The 17,044-nt window shown below is 31.0% G+C and overlaps 1 protein-coding gene across 1 annotated transcript in view; it reads right to left on the bottom strand.

Annotated features, from left to right (window-relative positions):
• Positions 1–518: 518 nt before the first annotated feature.
• The window catches only part of LOC106691005 (uncharacterized), a 23,987-nt gene continuing 7,461 nt past the window's right edge, over positions 519–17,044 (bottom strand). The window contains exons 2-14 of the mRNA XM_014436641.2: positions 13,207–13,296; positions 11,399–11,551; positions 9,815–10,009; positions 9,471–9,659; positions 9,230–9,395; positions 8,078–8,279; positions 4,923–4,957; positions 3,814–3,902; positions 3,573–3,725; positions 3,299–3,493; positions 2,699–2,890; positions 2,102–2,273; positions 519–836 (exon numbers count right to left, since the gene is read on the bottom strand). Coding sequence (XP_014292127.2) covers positions 631–836; positions 2,102–2,273; positions 2,699–2,890; positions 3,299–3,493; positions 3,573–3,725; positions 3,814–3,902; positions 4,923–4,957; positions 8,078–8,279; positions 9,230–9,395; positions 9,471–9,659; positions 9,815–10,009; positions 11,399–11,551; positions 13,207–13,290 — 2,031 coding nt within the window. The 5' untranslated portion in view covers positions 13,291–13,296 and the 3' untranslated portion in view covers positions 519–630. The remainder of the gene's footprint in view (positions 837–2,101; positions 2,274–2,698; positions 2,891–3,298; positions 3,494–3,572; positions 3,726–3,813; positions 3,903–4,922; positions 4,958–8,077; positions 8,280–9,229; positions 9,396–9,470; positions 9,660–9,814; positions 10,010–11,398; positions 11,552–13,206; positions 13,297–17,044) is intronic.

Genomic DNA, 17,044 nt, shown 5'->3' on the forward strand with positions numbered 1-17,044 from the left:
TCAACTGGAATCATTTTAACTAGACAGTTGGATGGTGACTGCATTAAATTAATCCTCCTTAGCCTCCTATTCATAAAGTATAAACATTTGTGTTTACATACATAAAAGTTGTATTGAACGGAATTAATTAGCAAACACTCTAGAATCAAAATAAACAACGAACAAACGAAAAACGACAGGACTTTTTGAATGCCCTGGTATTAGATATATATTATTTGTTCTAATAATTATAATCTCCCCATATAAGATGATACTGTTTGTCGTGCTCAGTAATGATCAATTGAATTTTAAAAGCAATCTTTACCTTCTATATGGCCCAAGAAAAATGAATATACTTCAAAGGCTTACTAACAATGTCTAATTTTGGGTAATCACTCAAGTCAAGAATCAGACAGTCAAGACTAGGGAAATAGTTTGAATTTCAATGATTCTAATGAAAACCTATCTGTTTTTAGAGTTAGTTAACAATGAAGGTGGGAGGGGGGAGGGGTTGGGAGTGATAAAGTAAACAAATAAACCTGTGTAAAAAATAAATATAATTGATTAATATTATGCATCATTATTGTGTTGAGACAAGATGACTGTATTAATTAAAGAATAAGGTATGTTACTTATTGTTACTATTATTGGTTATAACAATGGGTAGCTAGCCATGTAGGCTACTCCACATATATTTCCTTTGTTCCTAGCTAATCTCATGTAACCTTGTTCTCCCCATCTTGTACTCCAGGAGTTCTTGATGATCCAGTAGTCCTGACCTTCTTCTGATCCATACCCAACTACCAGGACACCATGGTCCAGTTCTTCTGGTTCACAAGAATCACCATCAAAAATACCTGTAGGATTACAAAAATATTTCCTCAGTTATTGTAAATATATTTTATTTTAAAAAATATTATTAAATAATAATAATTAGATCGTTTAAGGGGCTACATCAAGTTTCAGCTGTTAGTTGAAAAAAATATAGAAGGCTAGGAGAGGGGATGATTTACACATTAGTTGTTGAAAAAAAATGAGTTGTTCATAATTACTCATTGCATTATTTTGTAGTTTATCTAAATTAAGTTGTATGTATCTATTTTTAAAGGATCTTTACTGTTATGGACCATTGAAAATAATGTCCACCATATAAATATTGAAACATATATCTAAAGATTTAGTTTCATAAACGTTAAATTTAATAATTTTTAAGATTTAATTATTTTATGATTGGTAAAGAATTGATAATCCAAGCAATGGAGTAAAAAAAAAAAAAGTAGGAAATTCCTCTTGTAGTTTTTGAGGAAATTATTTCCTAATGATGTTGAATATAAGTCGAGGTTTATTCTTTTACCTCCTCATTTTTTGTTTTTAAAAATTAATGATATCGCGGATGAAAATAAATAAAAAAATTTATTAATCTATATTAAAGGAAATATACATTAATTTATTATAGATTGGCGCTTTTTTAAAAAAAGGCAAGATTTTCATTTCCGGGGAGAAAACAGAACAAAATATATATTTTTTTTTTTGATGAATAATTGAAGTGACCAACTTGAAATTCATTTTCAGTACCCTATATAATAGAAATATGCAAAATACAGACCTATCTATAACTTGGTGTAAGTCTTTAATGCTTAGACTATTAACAGCAGTGCTTCAGCAGTGGTAACCGGTGAGGGGTCCAACAATACATATTTTTATGAGGATTTTTTTCCTAGCCCCAATAGAAATTATATTATTAAAATAGAACTGTATACATATGTTTTAGACATTTGTTCTTTTACTGTAGCAGTGCTCCATACTAAGGACAGATTGAGATATTATATTTTTTGATTTTATATTAATGCTTAATAGATGAGGTGCTGGGGCGCACTTCGTTTGCTGTGTGTGCTATGTGGATTTATTGTTACAACTATTATTAATAATCATTCCATATGTTTACGTGCTAGCTAAAAGGTTTTAGAAGGTAAATGCACATTATTTTCCAGAAGAGAGATCATACTTTTTTAGGGGCAATGGAGTCTAACGGGCCAATCAATTTCAATTTCCGACTTTGAAGTCCTGATACTTCTATGGGTTGGGAACCCCTGATCAAAAGGATTGTTTGGTAACAGCTTACCTCCACCGTAGTGCAAGAATCCACTGTTAGAAGCGCTAACTGCTACGGAGACGGGTCCTACAGTTGCAACCGCTTCTTGTAGAGCGCGTTCGCTACCTTCTGGCAAGTTGACATGAGTCCTAACTGATGTTCCATGAACGGGATTTAGTTTCTTGGACTTGCAGTGTCCGACCTAAAAAAAGATTAATTTTGTACTAAGTTGATTTGAATAAAAATTAGCTATATAGTATGGATAAATCAGTGCCTAGCCGCAACAATAACCGTTGTCCAAATTCAGGAGAATGAACCTGAAAAATGAAAACTGAAGGGTTTCAGAAAATATATACATATAAAAAAAAATAGTCACGGGCTTCTCTGAAAATGTCGTTTGTTTCTAGTGTTTAATCCTTGATTTGCAAGGTTCCATAATGAATTAGAAACCCAAAAAAATGAACATTGGTAGTTGTTCCAAGCCACAGATATGCAATAATAGAAATTATAAATAATATTGTACAAAAAGGTTTCACTTTGGCACAAATTAAAGTGATGTTGATTTTTACAGTAATATTATATTTAGAAATGAGTGCGTGTAAATTATGTCTTATTCATAATTCTTACCTCTCCTTGATAAGGATATGACTCTTCACTAGCAACTCCTCCATTGTCCTGGATGTATTCAAAGGCGTTGTCCATCAGTCCTCCGTCGCAACCCTGGTTTCCGTATTCACTTGAACAGTCTATGAGCTGTTGTTCACTGAGGGAGACTAGCTTCTTTGTTTGCCTGAAGAGCTGAGCTTCAATAGCCCCCGTCTGAAAGTTGAAGATATCTTGTAGTAATAACTTCGAATCATTGCTGGAGCAATGAAGCGGTATAAATGAAAATGACTTATTATGTAATTTGAGGTGATACGGCTATAAAATTAGTTAGTGTATTTACTGTGCTTAATTAATTACCTCTGTCGTCAACGATTTCAAATGAGTTTAGTTTTTATGATGAGTGTTGGGCATCATTGTGATATATAACCCGACACAACATCTTCCTATCACTAATAAAAAAAAAGTGATGTCGGTGCGTATTTTATATATTATGGTAATAAAATATACGAAAGTACTTTCATTTTCATTTTTTGGAATTTTAATAAAGATTTTGGTTGAATTATTTTTAAAAAATATTTTCAATAAAAAATATATCATATTACAAAAATTGCATGGACTTACCGTGCTAAAAGCCCAGCAACCACCACAAGTCCCTTGATCTTTAATTGGGGTAACAGCTCCTTCTTCCCTCCAATCGACGGATTCTGGTATTTCCACGTTGGCTGGGGCAAGAAACTTAAGACCAGTACGCTTATGGTTGATGAGCTGTCCTGTTTTGTTAAAACCATTGAGTTGTGCACTGACTTCTTCTGGGAGCTAGTGAGCATTTTAGTTGTTTTAATCATTGCGGTAAACAATATAAAGGATGCTAATAACAATCATAAACAATGTTTACCATATCTGCAAAACGGTTCAATTTCATTTTGTACGAGACCATACCCGCTCCATACTTAGCATTATGTTGTTCTATCATATTTAAGTTTTTAGTGAAAATGCTTATCCGGTGAAATTCTTCCAAAGGGGTCCTGTAGGTTTTTCCGTGTTGTTCCTGTAATAGAAAATAAATTATGGGAATCAAAAATTAATCCCGGCTGAAGATTATTTATATGAAATTGCATATTTCTCAAAATTATTACCTTGAACATAGACCATAGTTCATCTATAGCTGGGGCAGCTGACGACACAATAAAAAATGAAGCTAGCAATAACAATATCCTCATATTTTCTGCAAGAGAAATATTTATTCAATAAAGGCGATAAATTAACCATTATTCTTAAATTTAAGAATAAAAATTTCATCAGCCTTGTAGAAACTATATTACAAATACAATCGTATGTCATTACGATTTATTGTTAAAATTAAAAAAAAAATATTGTTAGTATTTATTAATCTTGTTATAATTATTTAGCTATTAGTTTACATTGATAGCAAACAATAAATTAGGATTGTATATGATAAAGTAATATATAAGATAGATTCCTTGCCACATATTTCACACCCTTGGTCTGAAATAAGGCTCTAACTAATAAAATGTTTAACATATCAAGTGAAGAAGTAGGATATATAGTTTGAAATATAAGGTGTGAAACGTCAATCAAAAACATGCCTGAGGGAATAACAAATGTTATTAACTGTGTCAAGAATAATTTGTATCCTGAAGCACAGCATCCAAGAATTGTTTTTAGCGAGTTATGCATTATGTATTGATTTTTACAAATTTGAATCAGGGGTTCATTCAGTTGTATGCTTCGGTTGGTGAATTTTCTATACCACATTGAGCAGTTTCATACATATATGATGTTATGGTTTATGATATGAGAGACATGCCAAAACATAAAATCTATTAGCTAGGAAAAAACTAAAGAGATTTTTTCCTCCACAATTTATTATTCTTTCTAAGTATATACATAAACAAAATTATTACAAAAATACGTTTTGAATTCTAATATTAAAGAGTTATTTTATAAAAAAACCTTTGTTAGCATACGAAAATGTATTATTAATCTGAAATTTTATAAATATAAAAAAAACTACTAAGTGTTTCAATATGGTAAACCCCTATACTCACTGAAGAACATAATTTCTATTATTAACTTCCAAATGTGTATGTATTGAAAACAAAAAATCTGTACCATTATAACCCATAAAAGGTTAAGGGTGCGGTACTATTATATACTGCAAGGATGTACTATTACTAGACCAATGGCTGTGCAAGGAGGTGATTTGGTCAGTATCAAGCTCTACCTTCAGATTTCTCCCAAGGGTGGCATGAGGGCATCCTCCAAGGGGAACTTTATGAGCTTGGGTGGACCCCTAACCTACAGGGCTGACTCACGGCCAAAGTAAAACAGAAAATAATTTTGGATTCGAACCCGAGTGCTTGGAGTTTGTAGCACAATGCCTTACCAATGAGCTACCCACTCCAATATATTTGAGTAAAAAGTTTAATCAGAAAAAATACAGATTAATACTCAAACGAATGTAGTGAGTGGAAGACGAGAAACTAGTAATGACACGTTAAGATCGTAATGATTGTGAAGGTAAAAGGTTCAAACTGAATAAATAAGTGAATAAACTAAGATTAAGCAAACTAAAAAAGAATTGTCTGTACCTATCCCATGATTCCTAGCAATTATCGATTATCTTATAAATATCTTTATTGCTACATTAATATGTATCGAAAAATAATAATAGAATAAATTAATTTAATAAAATGATTAAGTGATTTTAATTAATGCCCATTACCTCTTTGCAGGATGAACTACTGGATCTGACTAAAATGCTCCTGTTCTTGGGTGTATATATATCTAGCTGGCTAGAGTGTCTTTGGAATTTTTGAAGAGTTACAAGTGGCCTGATAGACGAAATTATTTTAGAGGACTATTTCATTATTAGGTCTCAGCAAATATTGCCTATTATCAAATTAAACAATAGTAAATAGTTGAGATTTCTGAAGGTAGAATGTAGGTTATGTTTCTACGCTTCAAAATATATGTAAGCGAGGTTGTTGTACCTAATATCACAATTTACTTTTAAATTTTTTAAAAAGCTGTATTTTAAAATATAAAGATGGATACATTCTCTCCTGAACTTCTCATAATTCCTATATACATTTTTGAAGAATTTTAATATTAAGCAATTTATATTATTTATATTTATTATTATTACCATGTGACCAATGGTGCCAGACCATAATGTGCTTTTCACACCCTAGTATACCTTGGGTCATTAAAATGTAATTCACTCTAGGAACCCTATTACCTGATTATATATGATTTTCTAAATCATTAATACCTGCTGATATTGTAATCATTGATTATTAATAATAAATAATTATGATATAACTCTCTCAGCTTGATGATGTAAGTGAAGAATTATTTTAGCGTAAACAGATCTTTTACCATGATCAAGTCAGTCTCATCTTTTCTAGGGTCTTTTCCATATTAAAAAAACAAAAAACACTATTTGTGGTAAGTGCTGAAAAAAACAACGTTTTTTTCTTTAGTTTTAGTAAACGCACAACTAATTTTGGTTCCTTTAATCCCTAAATACATTCCTGACTCCATAGCTAGCCCTATATTTAATGTTTACTGTACCAAATGTTTTGAAAACCATAAGAGTCCATATAAGTGCGATAAAGTTTTCATTTAAAACCCGACAAACTAATCTTATAGATATTTAATGTTGGATATTATTAAATATCTAATGATGGAGATCTATTAATATTTCCATTGACTTTCAGCCAATAGGAGTTTTTCTCTACTTTTACTAAGTTGCATACGGCCAATAACAAATAATGAATTATAATATGTCAATTTTCATCTTTTTATTGTATCATATATATCCTTGTCCTATCATTGTATCATTATTATTGTATATTATTTTCTTATCTTATTATTATCATCTTATTATCTGACATTGTTAACATATTTTTAAGTAATAAAATTATTGTGACGTTATTTACCTAAGATCATTGATCAATTTTGAACCATGATAGGTACGATCTGAAATAAATCTCCTCAACATCTTGAGTAATGTTTACAACTGGAATATGGTGTAGGAAATTTCTAACCATTAAACATTGTTTCAGATAGCTTGTGGATTAAACCACAAAACACGAGCTTAAACTTGTAAAAAAATTAACAGTAAAGTCAAAAGTCATTACTTTTTGAGCTGAAATATTCCATTTCCAATTATGTGATTATGGTAGACCGTTATTCGACATGGCGATAAGACGGTCGGGAGTGCGGTCAGTAATCATACGCGAATAAGAAAAATTTCTTTAATCGTGCCGACGTTTCGACCTGAATTTCAGGCCTTTGTCAGGACTGAAAAACCAAACAAGATAACAACCTTAGTTAAGAGAGAAAGAAAATGATAAAAAACAAACGTGGAAATATACATTACAATACATTAAATAAAAAGCATATGTTACTAATAGAAGATAAAGTATAATTTTGTAGAGGTAAGAATTATACAAAACAAATTATAAAAAAGATATTTAAAATCGGACAGTGAATGTAACAATTAAATTAACATGATGATGTGTGCGAAAGAAAATGCGATACAATGGGCAAGAAAGGAAATGAAATATATGCTAAAATGGTAAAAGATACACAGCAATACAGATTGATAAAAAGAAATAAGCTCAAAAAATATTGAATGTCCCCAAAAGTGAATGAGTAAGGAACAAGAGAGAAGAGATGGGGAACATCGGAACAAATAAATTAGTTTTACTTATTTGTGTATCATTACTGACCACGACCCCGACCATCTTGTCCTCATATTCTATTTCTAATTTACTAGAGAACATTAGCGCATGGAAGACCATTGTCCTGAGTTCTTGAACAGCTTATGAAGTATACTTTGTCTTAGTACAGATAAGTAGTTGAAAATGTAAAGAAACCAATGAAGATACAACAATCTCCTTTACATAGTATATTCCAAACTTGTCGAAGTATTTTAAAAATGAAATTACTATATTAAGGCTACTTTTTTTTTATCATTTACTTTGAAATACTTGATTTTGAAATAGGTTAAAACCCATTAGGTTTTATAAAACCATCAACCAAACAATTGATTATAAGAAAAAAATAATGCAAAAAAGTAACAGTTTTGAATAGGATCTGGTATGACTACAGTCTTTGTCAGATGATAGTAAATAGAGTGGGCCATAAATATTTCAATTAGAGGAAAGGAAAAAAAAATAAGACTTATGAAATAACATCATCAGAACTATGTTGATAGACTGTATTAATATAATAAATATCTTCTATTTTCTTTTCTTTTTTTTTATCTGAGAGGTTAGAAATATAGTCAAAAATTAATACTATCTAAAACTTTTATTTAAGTTAAAACATGTATTTATTCCTATAGAATGTGGCTACAAATATTATTATAACGCGGGATAACTAGCCATGGAAGCGATGTTACAGGTGTTTCTTCGGTTCCTCGCCAGTCTCATGTAGCCATCTTCTCCCCAGTTGCTATTCCAAGAGTTCTTGATTATCCAAAAGTCCTGACCTCTCTCTGTCCCGTAACCTACGATGAGGACAGCATGGTCCAATATATGAGGCACACAGGGCTCTCCGGTAAAAATACCTGTCAACAGACGCCATAATCTTAAGTACGTATGTATTATAGGTAGAAAAAAAATAATGATTGATTTTGACTGCATTTGGAGCTGAAAATGTATTTATATCATATTTCCATTTGACTCGACTTTAGGAATAAAATTTTGATCAAATGACAGACAATCAGATGACAAAATTGGCTAATAGAAAAAAATAAAAATAAATAAAGATTTGATGGACTAGAATTTATTTATTTCACCATTATCACTATACCATCAGCAGTTCACAGTTGATTTTTTTATTTTTATTTTATTTAGTCTAAAGCCCTTATATTCTCTAACAGGCAGGGGAGATGTGTTCTCTTATAAATCACTAAACTATTCTAGCCAATGTGGGAAGGCCGAGGTTTATTAAATTCTTCCAATTCAATTGTTTCCTAAGAAGCTCGGTAATACAGCTTCGATAGCTGATCTTTTAATTAGTAAACACTCGGGTACGACCAACAATCGTAGCGTTTCATAAACTGTACAATTACATGACATTAACATCGCAGGAACATGTATATTTATGTCTACTTATTGAATACTGAGTACAAGTTTTATTTAGCTATAGTTTATTTATTTTAGATTATGTTTACCTTATCTTATGTTTTCCAAATTTGTTTCGCTTAGAATTCTCTTTCATATTTTGACAGTACTTTTATTTTTTTGCCAATATTATTGGTTACGGTTTAATAAATGATATAACGAAGATTTCAGGATTAAAATTTCCAGGGTTTGATCTTAGAAAAAAGACGATTTTTTCTACCATCATATACTCCCATATATTCATATTACTTGTTAAGATCTAATTAGAAATGCTAATACAAAATATTCTAAAAATTTATTTTGCTCTTCGTACTTTCTTCCAAGCAACAAACAGCCAGATAATTAATGTGATTGGAATCCTAGTATTTTCTAAAATAAATGAAGAGCTGACCTCCAGAGTAAAAGGTGAAGCCGGGGTTGCCGCCGTTGATGACAGCCGCTACTGGACCGACCGTCGCCACAGCCGCTTTGAGAGCCTCCTCATCACCCATCGGAAGGTCGATGTGGCCTTTAATTGTGACCAATGGCAGGTTAGATCTGTACCTGCAGAAATGGGGCTGAGCAGAAAAGAAAAAATGTCAATGAATTTGTAAATAACAGGAGTATAAATTGCGTCTAAAAGGTTTACTAACTTCTGCTTCGTATGGATAGTCATCATCTGTGGTGACGCCATGCTTTGTTACGTACTCGTAGGCGTTGTCTGTTAGACCACCATTGCAGCCTTCGTTGCCGTACGTGCTCGAACAGTCCATCAAGTTCTGTTCGCTGAGGGCTACCAAATTTCCTGTACTCCTCGCTAACTGCCCTTCCAAGGCGCCAATCTGTGAGATTATTTAAATTCGTTTTGTCACTTTCAGATAGCATCTACGGAACCTCAAACAGTCAAAAACGATAATTATATCTATTAATGAATTATGTTTTCTTTTTTTTACATTAGTTAGATATGTAAAAAATTAATACTATCTAAAATACTGACAGCGCTGAATGCCCAGCTAGAGGCGCATCTTCCTTGGTCCTTCACTCTTGTTACTGTTCTCTGTGGCCTCCAATCGACAGCGGACGGGAGCTGGACGTTAGCCGGATAGAGGAAGGAGATGCCAGTCGGTTTGTGGCCCACTAGCTGTCCGGTCTTGTTAAATCCTGTCATCGAGGCAGTGACTTCGGGCTGAAGCTATGATAGATAAAGAGACAGTTATTAGATATAGTGATAAACATCTCTGGAATATGTATCCATATTATTAAATTCGTTTTGTTCACTATAATTATATTGATATGCATATATTGTAGTAACGGATCCAGTAATGTTCTGATTGAGATGGGTGAATTAAATATTATATAAACGATGAACTTAAGAAAATTATTGTAAATTTCCTACTCTTCCCTCTATGAAGATATAAAATATTATATATTTTGTTAGAGTTTCGTATTTATCAATTAAATTTAAAATTATTTCAAATCAAACGTTGAAAAAAAATTACCGATAGTTTTTTTTTATTTTCTAGAGAGGGAGAAGAGATCCAATAGTCGTATATTGTATCGTTGAGTGAGTATTAAAACTAAGTAAAAACCAATTTCGTCCAATATTTTTTTGCACACAAAGGTTCTATTAGGTTAGCTTTACAACATACTACAACTAGGTAGTTGTTGTAGACGAGCCACAGGTGTATTAATTTAAAAATTAGAGAGGTTAAAAATTACATTCTGTTACGCGGTAAGCTCATCCAGTTCTTCAAAAAACTGGATAGTAGTTACCTAATATTGGTATTTACCTCTCGATACACTTTTAATAAACAGCAGAGTACGCGAGACGCGCTGGCTAGCTAGACATGCTTAATCATATGATATGGATTAATTAATAAAAATCATTATATTGTGTTTATCTACAATAAAAAAAAGATCAATTGACTTAAAACATATCTAATTTTTTTTAAATTATAATTACTTAAAGTTACACTGAAAAGCATTGTGAATGATGTTGCGAAAAGTGAGATTTGATTAAAAACAAAATTGATATTCTCACATAGTGTTTTTTATGGAGATTAAAAATAAGGTAATTCAAAATTTGATTTTAATTTAGTTAAAGAAATAATAAATTTGTTATGAATTAAAAATATGTTTAAAAAACTTCATTTTAAAATTTTATAAAAAAAAATCATTTGAAAAATACTAATTTCTATATTGTACATATAAAAGCCCTTTAAAAATGACCTTATTTAATAAATATCTGGGAATAAGACGAATTTGAAAATAAATCTTACAAATACTATAAGGAGGGCTTAATGTAGTTAATAGGTTTTTATTAGTCTTTGTGATAGGCATTTAATAATAAAAAATATTTTACATTGTTACACTTTTTTAATATTACATTTTTTCATTATCTTGTACTACAAAAATTGAAAAAAAAATTGATTATACTATCACTTATCCGGATTAATCGTTAACTGAAATGGACATAACTGTATTATTCAGTACAAACGGGAGTCAACTGTAGGTATGTTTAAGAAGTTAAAAAATCTAGAAAAAATCATTATTTTATGTTAATTTATTTGTTCATCCTTACCAGATCACCAAACCTGTTCATTCTCAATCTATAAGAGACGAGGCCAAGATTGAACATAGCGTTGTGATCGTCGATCCTCTTCTTGTTGGTGGTGTAGATTTGGAATCTGTATTCTTCATCTGCGGGGCTTCTGTACTGTTTGCCATGCTGTCTCTAAATATTTTAATCATAATTGATTGATGATGCAAAATGTATTTTTCTTATACAATTGACATAAATTGTATGTAATGCTGTAAATGGAGCTGGATAAACAAACTATTGAAATTACGGTGATATCCTGATTTTGCAATATATTCTGAATACATTTTGACAACAATTAGATGTATTTGACCATTCTTTTGTAAATAAACTTGGGGCTAGTATTACTAATTTTGTGTATTAGCATATAGTATATAATATATATTAAAGTAGGAATTATTTTACTCGTTTATGTTGTAAGCTTTCTCACTTGGCCTCAAAATAATGACTACAAATTATATCTCTAGAGCTCCCCATAGCTGATACATGAATTTATTGACCCTTCCTAAATTGGCGATCGAAGGCGTCCTAAAATAATTTTATTTTCGAAACTTTGGTCACTTTCTGTAAACAACAAAGGTAAAAAAATTATTAGCACAGACTCTTTTCCACTTTCAGCTTCTACAATCTTTCCTAATTGATCCCGAATGTTTCCGTTATTCCCCTATGAGCAATTACTCCAGCTTCTAGCAGTCTAATATTACCAGTATTAACTAAACCAGCCGAATGACCGCTCTAATCAATTTAAATTATATTTGTGCTAATAATCGGATATATCTGTATCAACTAAGAGTGTACAATGCTATGATAAATCCAAATACTGCGAGTCTTGGGTTCTAACAGGTACACAAGATTCGAAAGATTAGAACGGTAAGTACTGCGAACAATTACAGGAGAGATCTGGGATCAGAGCCTTAACACATAGAGGAGAAGAACTAACATTAACTGCTTGCAAAGATTAGCCAATCAGTATCACAGTAAAGGAGGTTAAGATGGGCAGTAAATTGGTACAAAGCAGTCCATCAGAACGTCCCTGCACAACAGTGAATGCCAGTAGGCAAGAGACCACGTGGGAGGCCAAAAACCAAGTGGATAGGCAGAATCAACGAAGAAGTGAAAGAGCTGCATTCAGAAAACTGGAAAGCAGTATCCCAAGATTGACAGGCCAAAGAACTACAAGGGATGTAAGAGCCCGAAAAAAAAGGTGTGATAATCACTTAAAGAATAAAACTATCTCAGTAAGGTCCACCATCCAATACAATATGGACAGTACCAATCCTGTGTTATTTATATTTATGGGGAAATGTCATAGCAACTTATTATTTATATTTTCGATATAAATTGTAAAATCATTTAAGTAAATTTTGCACAATAATGAATATCAACGTTTAAGCATTCAAACATTTATTACGTCACAAAAATCAAAATTGCTAAAATGAAACAGCTCTGAAGATATTAAAAACAGAAATAAATATGAAAAAAATCATTTGTAATCATCAATTACTAAACTAATATATCCATAAATCATTTAGCATTGAATGATAAAGTACCATTTGATAACATAATGATTTATATTTTAGATTTATATATTATATATTTATATATCATTTAACATTCAAGACTGAATCACAGAATTTTTAATTATAAAAGAGGAAACAAAGTTTTGTAATACTGGAGAATATAAACGAAGATTAGAATCCTCTAACTTTTTCGTTAGAATTTCTTTCCACATACTGTGTGGAACCACGTACGTTTACTCTACGTTTAAATTAACTTTATTCTTTAATTACCCTGAATGATCTCCAGTCGTCAGTGAACTCGATTGCGGAGCACACTGCCAGGCAGGTCAGAACCAATATCGTCGTCACTTTCATTGTAAACTGTTAAAAGGAAATAGTTATAAGTTTTAAATTAAATAGGGTATATTAAAAATTAATCGTCATACTTACAAGAACTCTGTAAGTGTATTGTGTGTTTTGATGTGCACATGTACTATAAATAGTTCAGAGTCTTGTGCATAGAAAAGAAATTATTTACAAGTCTTTGGTATGGTATTTGAAGTCGTCTTTGCAACCTCTCAAAGAGAATCTGATTCTAAAACTGTTTTAAACTATCATTCAATGTAATGTTTTCCGAAGTAGTGAGTCCTGATACTCCAATCAGCCATGAACCGATTACTTTTGTTTTGTTTTTATTTATTTTGTATATTCACGATTTGCGAACACATATAAAAGGTATTGAACAAATCTAAAAAAAAAAAAAATTGAAAATTCAATTTCTCTTGATTATTATGATGACGAATTCTTACAGTTTTGGCGAACATAGGCAGTGTTTCTCTAATAGTATAACATTAATTAATTAAATGCTCTTCTGGAGATTCACGTACAGAAAATATCAATAGACGTGCGTAAATAAGACATTTTCCAGTAGCAAAACCAGGGTACTCTGAACCTTTATTTTTATAAGATTTTCCCGTACAAAGGATGTATCCTGTGTTTACAGTAGAGAGGTTTTAATCAAAACTTGTTCCAGCGTTTGGAAAAATTTAGATATGGACGAGAAAAAATTGATTTGTGTTACATACTGTTTAGGGGAATTTTTTATGATGGTTTAATCTCTGGAATTTATGGCCTAGAAAATGTTTTTTTTTTTATATAATTAACTTTAGACCATTTACAAATATATGGTATAGAAATTATCTGTACCATAATATAAGAACTATCAATATGTATTGTAAACGCTTTGAACTAGAGATGCGACATCGATGTCGATGTTTTGAAAACATCGATGTTTTTAAGCCGATCTTTTTTTAACATCAATGTTTTACGTTTGTCCCAATCTTTAATTTTTTTTTTCCAAAAGTAACTAAATGAAAACAAAAAATTTACGGTATAAACAATTTCCTATCAACAATGTGGTGGGATAAAAAAGGATCTCCAACCATCACGCTAACGACATAATAAAAACAAATTACGACTAGAAAAACATCGATGTTTTAAAATATCTATGCTTAATATTAAAACATCATTACATACAAACCTTTGCCTAAAATACATCGATGTTTTTTCGTAGTCGATGTCGGATTCTTATTTTCAAAAACCACTTCCGGCAGGCCTTAAAATGCGTGATCGTTGGATAGTCGTTGTAACAGACCTTACGTTACTCAAATGGTTGTTCAAAAACATCTATGTATTTTGGGTAATGTATTGTAAGCAACGATTTTTAAAAACATCGATGTCGTTGATGTCAGATTCTTTGTTCAAAAAACCACTTCTGACAGGCCTTAAAATGCGTTATCGTTGTAACAGACCTTACGTTACTCAAATGGTTGTTCAAAAACATCGATGTATTTTGGGTAACATATTGTAAGCAACGATATTGTACATAAATATAAAAACATCAATGTTTTTTGTAGTCGATGTCGGATTCTTACTTTCAAAAACCACTTCTGACAGGTCGTAAAATGCGTGATGTTGGAACAAACCTTATGTTACTCATATGGATGTTCAGAAACATCGATGTATTTTGGGTAATGTATTGTAAGCAACGATATTTTAAAAACATCGATGTTTTTCGGAGTCCATGTCCTATTGGTTGATTGAAAAAGCACTTCGGACTGGCCGGAGCATGGGTAGTCTTTATAACAGTCTTTATGTCACTGAAATGGTTAAAAAAAAATCGATGTTTTTGTCGATGTTTTTTTAACATCGATGTTTTTTTTATCGATGTCGCATCTCTACTTTGAACCAATCCATTTGTTTCCCAATCATTTTATAATTGTTATAATTTTCCTTTTGTATCCTATCTTTTAGTAAATGGGATTTATATTGATTCTTGGCAACTAGCATCCATGATAATGGACTTTTATAATTTTCCATTTTTCAAGTGGACGGAGATATAAGATAGCATTGAGGAAAAATAAACAGGAAGAAGCTATTTTCTGATAACTTTTTAAAAAATATGTCCTTTATATATAGTATCTCTATGATAAAAACATTAAACTTATTCAATCACGTTCTTAGACGCTAAGAGAATATGTGACTATTTAAGTAATTAAGTAAAATTACAATTTCTTATATATAAACACAAAATGAAAGTCAGTAAATAACATTTATAAATTCTAAAATTAATGATAATAACCATCTTCAGATAATGTGTACTTCGTACGATTTAACCAACAAATTAATGTTTTTATTTTGCTCTCATTTGACAAGATCTAAATAAAATCTTCTTCTTTTATAGTCTCATTATTGTATTTTTTGAGCACAGTTTTTATGAAACAGTCAATATCCACGGTTCTCTAGCATTTCGATTAGATTTCCTGATTTTCTTTCTCTTAGAGCGACGCTTACAATCGTTCTAGTGTGACAACTATCCAATGAAACACAGTCATCTCCATTGTCAACGTTATCAATTATTTTCCTACCAAAAAGGTTGAGGCTGTTGATTATTGTGGACACTTTCAGTAACTTCATCTGATTGAGCACCGTTTTTTACAACTGTATAAAATTGGTGGTAGAAGGACTTCTCTTCCCCCCCCCTCTATTTTTGCTAACTAATAATAAAATAAATTTAGAGTTCATCCGGCTGATGCTCATTTTCGTCATCTTGCATCCGAAAACTAACTTCATCAGAACGAATTCCTGAAGATACTACTACTACTTCCATAATGTATTATTTTCTAATATCCCTTTTCTTCTTAAAAACATCAATGGACGAAGAATATCATTTCTTATCAATCCCCGATTTTTTTTTTTCAAACAAGTTGATTATTATTGAATTATCACATTATTCGGTGAAATATGATGATTCATATGTGATTCTCTCCTTTCAACGCAGGTTATAAATATTTTGACCCTATCAACATTCATTGAAAATGAGCCATCATTTTCGAAACATAGTGGTTTCCATTATATTTAACAAGTATAATCATAAAATGTTGTTATCTTAGTTATCATCATCATAATCCAATCACTATCTATCGCTGAGCAGTATCCCCACACTGCTCTGATATGAAAAACTATATCTAGAAACATATTGACCGTAAATAGTTCTAACTTGATTTTAAATCTGGTTAAATGCAATTTAAATTAGTTAAATAATCATTTTCGCAATAGTGGATTTTATTATACTTGCCAAAATAATTTAGTTATTAATTAGTTAATTAGTTATTAAATTAAGTTATTTGGAACAGAAATATCGGTTTTGCAAAAAATCTCAGGAATTATTAAACATTCAGATCTATATTAGGACACAAACTCAAGCTTGTTAAATGCAACACAAATTAGTTTATAATGATGATTCAGCTGCTTGTAATGCTTTAGGAGTTACTGGTAATAAATCTAAAAAAAATTCATAAATCTGCTATAGGTCCATAAAACATTGGGAAGTCATAAACTTTTCACCAACGTATTTTTTTAACATTTCCTATTGATAAAGATTACTTTATAGTTTTTTCTAGGTCCAACAAAATTTTAAGCTTTTTTTACTTGACTATAAATAAATAAAATAAAGATAATAGGTAAAGATAAAATGTAGCAAACAATTATTATATTAAACTTTGTAGCCAATTCAGAAAGCAAATCCACTGTAAAATATGGTTCTACCCTAAAATATAACAGTATATAT

Source organism: Halyomorpha halys, unplaced genomic scaffold (assembly GCF_000696795.3).
Source record: "Halyomorpha halys isolate HHAL.00 unplaced genomic scaffold, Hhal_1.1 Scaffold2030.1, whole genome shotgun sequence".
NCBI lineage: Eukaryota > Metazoa > Arthropoda > Insecta > Hemiptera > Pentatomidae > Halyomorpha > Halyomorpha halys.